At 41.8% G+C, this 12,464-nt stretch overlaps 1 protein-coding gene across 4 annotated transcripts in view; it reads right to left on the reverse strand.

Annotated features, from left to right (window-relative positions):
• Positions 1–12,464, reverse strand: part of EPS8 (EGFR pathway substrate 8, signaling adaptor) — a 166,399-nt gene that overhangs the window by 72,767 nt on the left and 81,168 nt on the right. For all 4 annotated transcript variants that reach the window (XR_014492807.1, XM_083365298.1, XM_083365299.1 and 1 more), the window contains exons 2-3: positions 6,591–6,669; positions 1,678–1,751 (exon numbers count right to left, since the gene is read on the reverse strand). Coding sequence is in view for 3 of the 4 variants with exons in the window: in XM_083365298.1 (XP_083221424.1) it covers positions 1,678–1,751; positions 6,591–6,652 (136 nt within the window). In the remaining variant the exon portion in view is untranslated. The remainder of the gene's footprint in view (positions 1–1,677; positions 1,752–6,590; positions 6,670–12,464) is intronic.

Here is a 12,464-nt window from a genome sequence, read left to right on the forward strand (position 1 = left end):
GGTTGTGGCCTCTCTCATGAGTCGGCCCAGAAATTATTTGCAACAGGTCCATGGCCGTCATGGAAGCCATGAACTCCCGAGCCAGTTCGGACGATCCTCCCAGGGACGGTAGATTAAAGTCGCCCAAGACCATGAGTCTTGGGAATTCAACCACCAACCCTGAGAGGACATTGAGTAGCTCGGGTAGGGCCGCCGCTGCACGATTAGGTGGTAGGTACGCCAGCAGCAGACCCAACTGCGCCCCTGGGCCGAATCTCAGTAGGAGAGACTCACACCCGACCATCTGAGGGACGGTGGTCTCTCGCGGGCTAAGGGATTCCCTGATGATAACTGCCACTCCCCCGCCCCTCCCATGAGCCCGGGGCTGGTGCAGTACCTGGAAACCTGGCGGGCAGAGGTCAACCAGAGGAACACCCCCCTCTGGGCCCAGCCAGGTTTCCGTGATGCAGGCCAGGTCCGCATGCTCACTCTCCACTAGGTCACGAATGAGGTGAACTTTGTTAGCTGCGGACCTTGCATTCAGGTAGACCAGCCTTAGCATGGGAGGGTGCGCACCTTTGCTCCCGGGTCCTCCGGGGGAGAACAGAGGGTCGGAGCGTCTCACCGCCTGTACAGAGCGGAGATGACACTCCCGGTGACGATACGGCCCTCTGTCTGTGCACCTTCTGCCATTCCCCACCATCCTAGGGATGGGACGTTTGTCAGTACGCCACTGGGTGTTATCGGCGACTGGTCCTCGTTGTACGCCGTCGCGAACGGCCGTGGGCCTGGCATGCGTTATGGTGGCTGGAAGGCGTGCCTTTCCCGCGCAACCATAGTCTCCTCCCTCCCCCCTCCCTAACCCCACAAAAAACTTAACTAAGAACTTAATCAGGGGCCTCTTGTTGGGCTTATGCTGGAGGCCCCTGACCCTGCCTGGCCATCTCTCAGAGGCCCAGTGGTTGGGCCCGTCATCAAGATTGGATGTGATGCAGGCGGGTCGCACCCAGGAGAGTGGGGAACCCCTGAGGGCGTGCAGTGCTATGCTAGAGTATTGAACGAGCATAGTCACAGGTGGTTCCGGGAAGGCTGTCCCCTGGATGGTGAATTTGCAGGAGGGTCGAGTCGGGTAGGTGCGTATCTGGATCGTCGCCCTGCCACTGCCACTTGGCCGGGCGAACCCCCAGAAGCAGGCCACTCCTCATCCTCTCACGATGGGTTGTGTCTCTGCTTCATGAGAGTGCCACTCATGATTTTACAATCTGTTTTGCCATGGTTGTTAAGTGAATCACTGCAGTTGTTAAATGAATATTGCCATCGTTAAGAGAATCTAGCTTTCTCCAATGATTTAGCTTGTTGGGAAGGTCACCAGTGATAAACATATTGTATTGGCTGTCATAAATACATGTGGTTGCCAAGTGCCCAAATTTAGAACATGTGACCATGGGAACAGTTGTAAGTGTGAGGACTGGTCATAAGTCACTTTTTTCAATGCTGTTGTAACTTCAAACAATAGTAAATGAATGGTTGTAAGTTGTGGACTACCTGTACACAATGCAGGATCACACGCACAGATGCTATAGAATACAGTGGCTGATGGCTCTAAATCATTTCTCCATAAGTTCAGCGCACCTAGCTTAATTAAGACTTTGCACTCATGATCCAATTATAAGCTCAGCGTCAACTAGTGAATCTTACCGTACAAAGCTTTTGCACTTGTCTTTGAACTCTGATCCTTTTCCTTTGAAGAAAAAGTCGGTGATCCATATCCACTGCAAGGCAAGAAATAGGTTGCTTAGATGCACTTTTTTTCCAGAAAATTCAATCAATATACAATCAAGCTTAAATTGAAAAACTAACTGCACTGAGTACAGAATTCAGGAATATAAGGATTTTGGCTTTCCTGTTTCTGGTTCATGTGGATCAGCTTAGCAAGTGTGAAGGAATCTACATAAAGTGGTTGCTGAGCAGAAATTCCAAAAACTAGGAATTATATGTTGCCATTCAGATAGTTAAAGAAAAATATGCAAATGAGTGGGTTTGCAGACTCAATCACCAGGCAATTTAAGGATCAACCAACTTTAGAGAAATACTGTAGATGCATAATGTGCCCTAAAACTATGCTACAAGATTATTTTGGATCTGAAACTGGAAAGAAACCTAAATAAGGACAGTGAGCTATAATTCCTCCAATATAATCTGGAACAAACTATATTTTCTAAATAGTTCAAGGCTAAATAGGAAGTCAGAGTTGGGGAGCAGTCAAAAACGCTGAATGAAGTGAGAAGTAATTCTAGAGATCGTCAGAATCTGAAAACCTACTTCAAATACCTCAATAACATTAGGTTGCCTAACAACTGTTCCACCTTTTCTTTTCAAAGTCAGGCACCTACCCTACTTCACACACACTGTTTGGAAGCCTCCTTGTTTCAAAACAAGTTATCAAAGTAATGGCTGCTCTTGAGAAGTCTGTGCCCCTTTGGACTTCTCAAAGAAGGTGACCGTTTTCTTCAATCTGGCATGTCTAGACTGAAAACTATGGATGTTGAGGGCCAACAGATAGAGAATACTAAGCCACCTTACACGCTAAATGCTATTTAGAATTTACATGGCTAGTTTCAGAACGAGTGGGCCTATCTGTCTTTAGTTCTGTCTTTGAAAAATATGTATCAAATAATCGGAGGATTTCAGATGCTCTTTATACAACTTTTTTCATAGAACATGGAATCACAGGGGCTCAGAGTTCTTCTAGTCCAACCTCATGCTTAAGGAGAACTTACACCATCCTGGTCAAGTGGTTGTCCAGTCTATTTTTGAAAATCTCCAGTAATGAAGCACCCACAACTCTGGAAGGCAAGCCATTCCACTGATTAATTGTTCTCACTGTCAGAAAATTTTTCTTTCCTTCTAGGTTGGATCTCTCTTTAACAACCTTCCACCCCTTGCTTCTTGTCTGCTTTAGAGAACAAGTCAATCCCCTCTTCTCTGTGACAGCCCCTCAAGTACTAGAAGACAATTGTCATGTTTCCTCCTAATCTTTCTTTTTGATAGATTAGAGTACCTAGCTCATTCATCATACGATTTAGCCTCCAGACATAAAGTTGAGAAATTCACATCCATACCTCACGAACAACAGCTTTGCAGATTCTGAAACTATTAATAGAATCTCTCCTCCAACACTCATGATAATAGAGACCATACTTTTGACATTTTTCCACATAAATTTACAAATAACTGTTGCTGGTTATTTAAGCTAAGATCAAATAAGTTTTGTTTTGAGTACCCTTCTAAGCAGCTTGGAAATGTGTTTAAGATTAGACAATCTGAAGTTCTTCTTTTCAAGCCCAATTAATATATGCAGATAAACCATAATTGCTAAGCCAGAATTCTAAAGTTTAGCGTGAGCCACCCACATACGTCCATCTGTTCCTGTTTTCTGTGTATAAGGAAAGCTTCTAACAATTATGGCTGTTGTTCAGAAGAAAAAAAACTAAAATGAAAGCCGAGCAGCTTGTACTGTTAAACGCACAGAAACAATACATGTAATAATCATATACCTGAAAGAAAAAAAGCATCTCTGCTTTCTGTTTATTTTTTTATTTGTAAACAACTTTTCCTCCGCTTCATGAAATATACAAATAAATTACGTATGGCTTTGGCTTCAACAAACATCACCAGTCTCATTTATAAATCTGTTTGGATGCCAGAAATCACCAGCTCTCCCCCATTGAAACGAAAGGGAGAAAAATAATCTTCTGGCAGTTTTCTAAAAAGTAGGAAGTTGCCATCAGCAACTGATAGCATATGATGTTATCAATTGCTATCCATCCAAGTGTACATGAACCAGTAAGGCAGTTGTTTCTTTTTATCTGTCAATCTGGAAGAGACTTTGGAGGTCTTCTAGTCCAACCCTCTACTCAAGTCTTTTCTTAAAAACCTCCAGTGATGAAGGCAAGCTGTTCCACTGGTTAATTGTTCTCATTGTTAGGGAGTTTCTCCTTAATTCCAGGTTGCTTTTCTCCTTGGTTAGTTTCCATCCATTGTTTTTTTGTTTTCCCTTCTGATGCTTTGGAAAATACGTTGACCCCTCTTTTATAATTTATTTTTTATTTTATTTATTTTACTTTTTTAAAAATATTTTCTCTTACTCTGGAGATAGCATTGCCCAAATCCTGGCATGAACTATTGTTTCTCTTCCAGCTTTGAACTCAGCTGCTAGAATTCAAAGCCGCAACCGCAAATGATGATCACCCCCAATCTTATCTGAATCCCTTTTTATTCTTGAAAACCACAGAGGACTTAAGCAGCTGGGTCAGGCCTCCAGTCGTAACCTGATAGACTGAGCTGAGGAATTGGGTGAACAGTTCAGTTCCTTATCCTATCTGCCTTTTTGCTGTGTGTAAGATGGTTCTTTGACTTTCGTTACTACAATGAGATCAGATGACAATACATGTGACCAAATCTATAACAGGGGTATGAAAAAATAGTGGGTCGCTAGACTTGTCAATTGATTTAAACAGCCTGGTAAGTATCTTGTATCAGATGTATTGTGGCTACAACCATCAGTACAAACATTCTGGAAATGTTGGTCCTAACATAGCTGGAGGCCACTAACTGGTAAGTCTGGGTTAAAGGAACAGTGTACATGTGGATCTGCATAATATGATATTTGCATACACAGTTTGTGGAATAAGGAAGAAAATGTTTGATTAAATATCTGGGATTTACATATTTTTGCTGCTTGCTTGTGAACATGACATATCTTTAATTGCACTAACATGCTTTTATCTGATGTTATAAGATAAGTTTGAGATCTTCAGTTGAATGAAAAGGCAGAATATAAAATGGTTTAAATGAATATAATATTAGGTACAATAATTAGAAAATTAATCTGGGAAAATAGTGGATAAAAGGACCGGAAATATGCACTTTTTTTTTAGAAAAAGAAAAAATGTATGAAAAACAACTGGAGAATTACACATGTTTAGCCTGGAGGGGAAAAAAATACTGTGAGGCAACACGTTAAATATTTAATTTGAAATTTAAAGATTAAATTTTAAAAATTTGAAATGCTATCTTATAGAAGGTGGGTATTATTATTCAAAATTGTAACAGAAGATGGGGGAAAATGTGTTTTATTTAAAGAAAGTAGTTTCCAGCTAAAAGCCAGAAAGTAAATAGTGATAGTTGTTCAAAGATGGACAGATTTTCTTGGGAGATGGTGGACTCTACTTTTCACTGTTAGAGTTTAATCATGGCCATCTCTCAGGAATACTACAGCAATGGATTCCAGCACTGAGAAAGCCAGTTGGGGAACTCTGGGAGTTAAAAGTCCACACACCTTAAAGTTCCCGAGATGGGAAAACATTGAATTAGATGATCTCCAAAGTCATTTCCAGACGTTACATTGTAAATTGAGTTCCATGGAGATATTATCAAAGAAAGGTCACAAGAGGTAGAATCATATACCACAACATACGTATTCACAACTTTTGCAAACTGGTCCAAACTTGTTCAGGGGCAACATCATAAAAAGCTGAGTGACAACTGGTTTGACCAGGGGTAGGCAACCTTGGCTCTCTTATGACTTGTGGACTTCAACTCCCAGAATTCCTCAGCCAGCATGCCTGGCTGAGGAATTCTGGGAGTTGAAGTCCACAGGTCATAAAAGGGCCACGTTTGAAGACCCCTGCCCTATACCATTCACGACAAATGGCTGTCCATTCTCTTCCTAAAAACCTCCAGTGTTGGAGCATCCACAACCTTGCAAGGCAAGCTGTTCCACTGATTAATTGTTCTGTTAGCTAATCATAAAAAGCTGAGTGACAACTGGTTAGACCAGGGGTAGGCAACCGTGGCTCTCTTATGACTTGTGGACTTCAACTCCCAGAATTCCTGAGTCAGCATGGCTGGTTCAGGAATTCTGGATAATTGAAGTCCACAAGTCATAAAAGAGCCAAGGTTGCCTACCCCTGGGTTAGACATAAGAGATTGATCTCAAGGACATTCCCAGGCCATCTTACCACAGGGTAATTCTGGGTGGCTTACAATCATAAAAGATATACATTATTGTATGCGATCCAATTACAGATGGGGAGGGCGGAGGGCAAGTGGGGGGAAGAGGTGGGATATGTTGTTAATCGATCAATCACCTCCACTATAATGCTCCTCCATTGGGGCTGCAAGCTAGCTGGCAGAGCCAGGTCTTTAAGCCCTTATATGGAAGGTCACGCGGTTTGGGGCCAAGCTCACACTGCGGGGCAAAACATTCCATAGGGCAGGAGCAACAACAGAGAAGGCCCTTCTTCTAGCCAGAATAATCATGCCTCCTATGCCAGCATGGGTGGGACAGCCAATCCCAGGTTGAAAGTGGTGAACAGCAATCCATTTCTGCACTATTGCTAAGAAAACTACATGGATGTGATTGTGAAGTCAGAAAGGATCGGCCTTGACTGCAGAGAGAATTTACTTACTTCACTTCAAATATCAACTATTTGTAGGACGTGTCTTTTTTCCCCCTTTTAATTAAAGGACAAGGAAAGTACACAGTATTTTTTTCCTCCACCATTTTATTTTTGATAAATTCAGGACAGACGGTATACAATACTTACTTTACTTGAGAAGGATAATTTCCGTATACATTGGGATGGGTGTTTGAAATATGCCCATTCATTATGATCAGCACTACTTCTGTGGGAATAAAAACAGGGAAAGGATGGGGGGGAAAAGAGAGAATCATTTAAGACATTCCGTACAATAATTCCAACAGCTTATGAAAGCCTACAGAATTAGCCAATTATGACCGTGGGAAAACAGAGACCTTTTCAAAATAATGGTTTGCAAGTAATTTTCCACAGTATGTACACACACAGGCATGCATGTACACACACACACACACACACACACACACACACACACACACACAGCCAGATAGCATTCATTTGCTATCTCAAGGAATAACAGTTCCCCCAGCCAAGTGTGTTTGTCAGAGTGGGAAGCAATTGTGAGCATCAGATCCTGCTGAATTCTTCTTTATTTTACCTCCAAAATCAACACGATTACCAACTAATATTTATCATTCCTACTGTATTCACACTTTTATAATCAGACAACATAGCTGAGTTTACAAGTGCCCTTCCCAGGTACAGGTAGTCCTTGACTTGTGACCACAACTGAGCCCAAAATTTCGGTTGCTAAGTGAGACAATAGAATAGAATAGAATAGAATAGAATAGAATAGAATAGAATAGAATAGAATAGAATAGAATAGAATAGAATAGAATAGAATAGAATAGAATAGAATAGAATAGAGCTGGAAGGGTCCCTGGAGGTCTTCTAGTCCAGCCCCCTGATCAAACAGGAGATTCTATACCATTTCAGAAAGTGACTGTCCAGTCTCTTCTTAAAAACCTCTAGGGATGGAGCGCCCAAGACTTCTGGGATAAGCTAATACACATACAGGTAGTTCTCATTTACCAACCACGATTGGGACCAGCAGGTCTGTCACTAAGCAATGTGGTTGTACAGGTCAATATCACATGACTGCTGTCACGGTTCCAATAGATGAAACCCTTCAAAAGGACTTTGAGGCATTGTTTTCCTTAAAGAGTCTTTTATTCGGGAAGCAAAGTATCGGCACTACATAGTTGAACCCAGAAACTAAATTTCCTTCCCCCTCATACAAAGTAGCAAAGTGCAATTCCCACCCCTAATAAACTGTCATAAATCACATTCCCCAATTAGCTTAAAGCGCAGGTTTTTTCCTTAGCTCCACAGCCCGCCAAAACATTATCAGCTTGTCCTTGGGTTCCCACCACAGCGTTATGTTACGGCTAGCTGAGCTTACATTCCAACCCCCCCCCCACTTCACCTGATTTCTAAAGCTAGAAAAGCATTGTAAAGGAATAGAGAAAATGGCTGCATTTTCATCAGTTGTCAAAGTGGGAACATCCAACGTTAGTAGCGTTGACACCCACAACTTCTGAAGGCAAAGCTGTTCCACTGGTTAATTGTCCTCACTATAAGGAAGTTTCTCCTTAATTCTACTTTGCTTCTCTCTTTGGTCAGTTTCCAACCATTGTTTCTTGTCCTGCCCTCCTGGGTGAGACCTTTCTTGCCACAATTGTTAAATGAATCTCTGTAATTGATAAGTTAGTTGTACAGTTGTTAGGTGAATTTGGCTTCCCCAGTGAGTTTGTCAGAAGGTTGCAAAAGGTGATCACATGACCCCGGGACACTGCAACAATAATAAACATGAGTCAGTTCCCAAAGTGTCCAAATTTTGATCACGTAACCATGGGGATGCTGATATTTTGCTTACTTTCAACTCCAAAAACTGGTTGACGTTGGGGATGAGGATAGCAAACTATACTGTATTTATGACCAAACAGCTAAGTTAGGGGACTGTAGCATGCCACAAGGTCAACATTAGCCCTATCAACATCTTGTTAGAGCATCTCAGCTTTTATTGCTTGTGGACTCTGCCTCACTCTACTTCACGGCTTCTCAACCTTGACAATTCTAAGGTTTGTGGACTTCAATTCCCAGAATTCCTCCAGCACCAGTCCACATATCTTAAAGTTGCTGAGATTGAGAAACCCTTAATAGTAGGGCTGGTCTTGAAGGTTGCAAAGAAGGTATTCAGTGAATATTTATTCCAGAAGAATCTGTCCATCTGTTCAACAGCTAAGAGTCTCCATATTAATTGGGATTCTAACAGATGGACTAATTTGTTGGTTTTAGTTCTGTTTCTGGCTAATAATGCATTGATTTTATTGCTGTTCTTTTATATACGTACTGTTGTGATTCAGGGTCAGCCTGTGGGTTTGGTAGTTGGGTCAGACGACTCAGAGGAGGAGGAGGGGGGTGTTGAAGAGCTTGATGAGAACCCCCAGCCAGGCCACTCTCATCTGGTCACGACACAGACCCAGCTGTGTGAGCCTGACAGCGTGGATGAAGATGACCCACAGCTGGCCCTGTTCAAGGACGCCCGACGCAGGAGGCAGTCAATCAGGAGTAAACAGAGGAAGGCAATGGGGCTCCTCGGAAGGAGGCAGAGAGAAGCCATGCCCTGAACTGTATTTAAGGGGGAATGTGTGGGAGGGCTGGTTTGCTGAAGGCAACCACTTGAAAAGCTCCTGTTTCTTGGTTTGTGTCTTGTTTTATTTGTTTTTGTAGCAATAAATTTGGCAGGCGTAATTCCAGCCTCTTGCCTTCTTGTAAAAGGGGTTGTCCCTGCCTTTTCTGCAGGGCCGGTAGCAGGCTGGTACAGAACACGTACAAGGGCTCAGCCATCAACTTTATTTACATTGCTACACTTATTTATGTTATGATTTACATAATAGAATGCCCAGTGTACTGGGAGTTGGGCAGCAAATAAATTTAATAAATAAATAATAAGACACACCCCCTCCCTTACGTGCTAACAAAGATGAAAAATTGCCACCGTTTAAAAACGAGCAAAAACAGCCGTCACATAGATTTTTATTTTCTGTGAATCAGTAAGGGGAATCAGGGGAGATATAACAGGATCCTCTCAGGAATAACTACGTCTTTAAAGGCTTGTTAGCTGTGTGTCACCAATAGGAACTGTTAAAAATTTATGAATACTGATCTACCAGTCCTGTTAGCTTAATATTGTCTGCTTAGCACAGACCCCTGTGGAATTCAGCAAAACAGCCTTTACATTTTTCTTACTACTCGGTGACTTTTCAATGTCATGGCTCTTCAAATGTGAATAACTGTACAGTATATAAACCAAAAGGGACGCGGTGGCTCAGTGGGTTAGGACGCTGAGCTTGTCGATCAGAAGGTCGGCACTTTGGCGGGTCGAATCCCGAGTGCCGCGTAGCAGAGTGAGCGCCTGTTACTCGTCCCAGCTTCTGCCAACCTAGCAGTTCGAAAGCACGTAAAAATGCAAGTAGAAAAATAGGGACCACTATGGTGGGAAGGTAACAGCGTTCCGTGAGCCTTTGGCTTCTAGTCATGCCGGCCACATGACCACAGAGATGTCCTCGGACAAACGCTGGCTCTTCGGCTTTGAAACGGAGATGAGCACCGGCCCCTAGAGTCGGAAATGACTAGCACGCATGTGCGGGGGAACCTTTACCTTTACCTTATATAAACCAAAACAGGTTGAATTCACACAGCATGTTTAAAAGCAAAAAAAAACATGTTGGCTTAGTATATCACATGAAGGAGGTCATTATCATTTTTGCTAGTTGAACCAGTCTGGGCCCTGAAATCTGCTAGTATTCTAATAGTCAAATGGTTTAATACCATCTATGTTCCTTTTAATTAATATTTTAAATATTATTTTAAATTTTTTTTAAAACAATTAGCTTTCACGAATGCTTGCAGAAGAGCAAAATGGTAAAAATCAAAATAATAAATACATTTACAGACAAAGCTTTGCTGTTCCGTGAAATCTCAGTCCTGGCTGACATGGCTCTTAAATCCATCAAAGTCTATGTTTTTCAAAATAATGAGGATGCCCAGAAATTGCTAGCTCATGTGATCCCTTTATTCATTTTTATTTGACAATACATGCTAAAGTTTAAGAGGATTTTTTTTTTGCTACATTATGCTCCCAGCTATGTCCAAATCGTACTCTTTAAAAATACGGAATATGTAAACTGTTACTACAGTTGCTAAAAATGATGCCAATGAAAATTTGTCAGTTGAAAATATTACCAATGAACCTATACAGGTAGTTCTCGACTTACGACCACAGTTGAGTCCCAAATTTCTGTTTGTTAAGTGACCCCATTTTACCACTTTTCTTGTCACAGTTGCTAACTGAATCCCTGCAGTTGTTAAGTTAGTGATGCTGTTATTAAGTGAATCTGGCTTCCCCATTTGACTTTGCTTGTCACAAAAGGAGATCACGTGACCTCAGGATACTGCAACCGTCATAAATATGAGTCAGTTGCCAAGAGTCTGAATGTTGATCATGGGGATGCTGCAATGATCGTAAATGTGATAAACGGCCATAAGTCACTTTTTTCAGTGCCACTGTAAGTTTGAATAGTCACTGAATGAACTGTTGTACGTCGAGGACTTCCTGTACTTTATTTGAGACTCTGTTAGGCCAACCAACACCCAGTGATGGTCTTTGATAAAAGGTTGTCACCAAAACAGAATGAGCCCTCCTTGCTGATCCTATTATTTAACATGGAATTATTCATTTTATTTTGGACAACAGTGCATATAATCTTTGGAATGAATTACAAATTGTGTTTTGGGAAAGAGAAGGAACAGTAGCTCTCTATTATTTTAGTTATAAAAGTTGTCCTCTAGTTACAGCCAGCCGCATAGTGATTGCTCAAAGTTACAACAGGCCCCTCCAAAGGTACTTATTACCTGGTTCCAAAGTTCTGAAGGCCGAGTCACGTGACCGTATTTCAGGCGCTTAACAGCCAGCAGCCATTTGCAGCATCCGGTGATCCAGTGATCACGATTTATCATGGTTTTGCCAAAAAATTCCTTTCCTTTCAGTTTTCAGCCAAAAAAAATGCCCCATAGCAAACTATGGATTCGCTTAATGACCATGACAATCACTTAACAACTGCCACAAAAACAATATATCATAAAATTGGGTTGGTGGCATGATGACCAGCTTTAGGACCATATGTTACTACTTGTGACTTTAATGGGCAGGTTTCATTACAGTTGTGAGTCAAGGACTATCTGTAATACCTTTTTCAATTAGAGTGTCCTGTAGAAGTAAGGACTCAAATTCCAAAATTCTCAGGATTGGCTGGCTGGGGCATTCCTGGAGTTGAAGTCCATATATCTTTAAGTTGCTAACTGTGAAAACCACCAATCTACATAATGCCCAAGTTGGAGGAGGTATCTCCACAGAATATCAGCAGATCTTTGCTGCATGAAATAATTATGGGGCAACTGAGTGCAACATAGCTTTATACAAGGAGAGGTTCCTTTATTACAGTGAAACTGGGCTGAAAAATAGCATGGCTTCATAAAGATAATTTGGAGCCCATGGAATAGGGAAGATGATGTAGGGGAAGGAATGGCAGAATCCGTGGGCGGAGTTAAAAGAGAGATCAGTCTAGAATCCCTACATAGCCACAAGGGAACTAAGTCCAGCCCCCTTTGAATTCCATTGACCCTTATCTAATTCTTAGCACTTGCTAACTGTTAATTGACAATATGTGCACAGGCATGAGTGGCAATGAATCAGTTTAATTGGACCTTCACTGTGGGTCTGGTCTTTCCAGCCTGTCAGAAGGTAATAATTTTGAACTCTGAAGGCTGCTATTTTTTCAGAGTGGGAAGGAAATTGTACTAATACAGAAGGTCATCCAAACAAGAATTCGAGAGAGAGGATTCTGACAGCCCTGACTTACATGAATTCCTCTGAAAGCTGTCACTGAATAATGTTTAATAGTCTAATGTAAAACTCAAGAAGGGGGTGGTGATCTTAGAAGCAATGGGGAATATAAATCAATCAACATGTTCATAAAT

This window comes from Vipera ursinii (assembly GCF_947247035.1).
Source record: "Vipera ursinii genome assembly, chromosome: 6".
Taxonomy (NCBI): Eukaryota; Metazoa; Chordata; class Lepidosauria; order Squamata; family Viperidae; genus Vipera; species Vipera ursinii.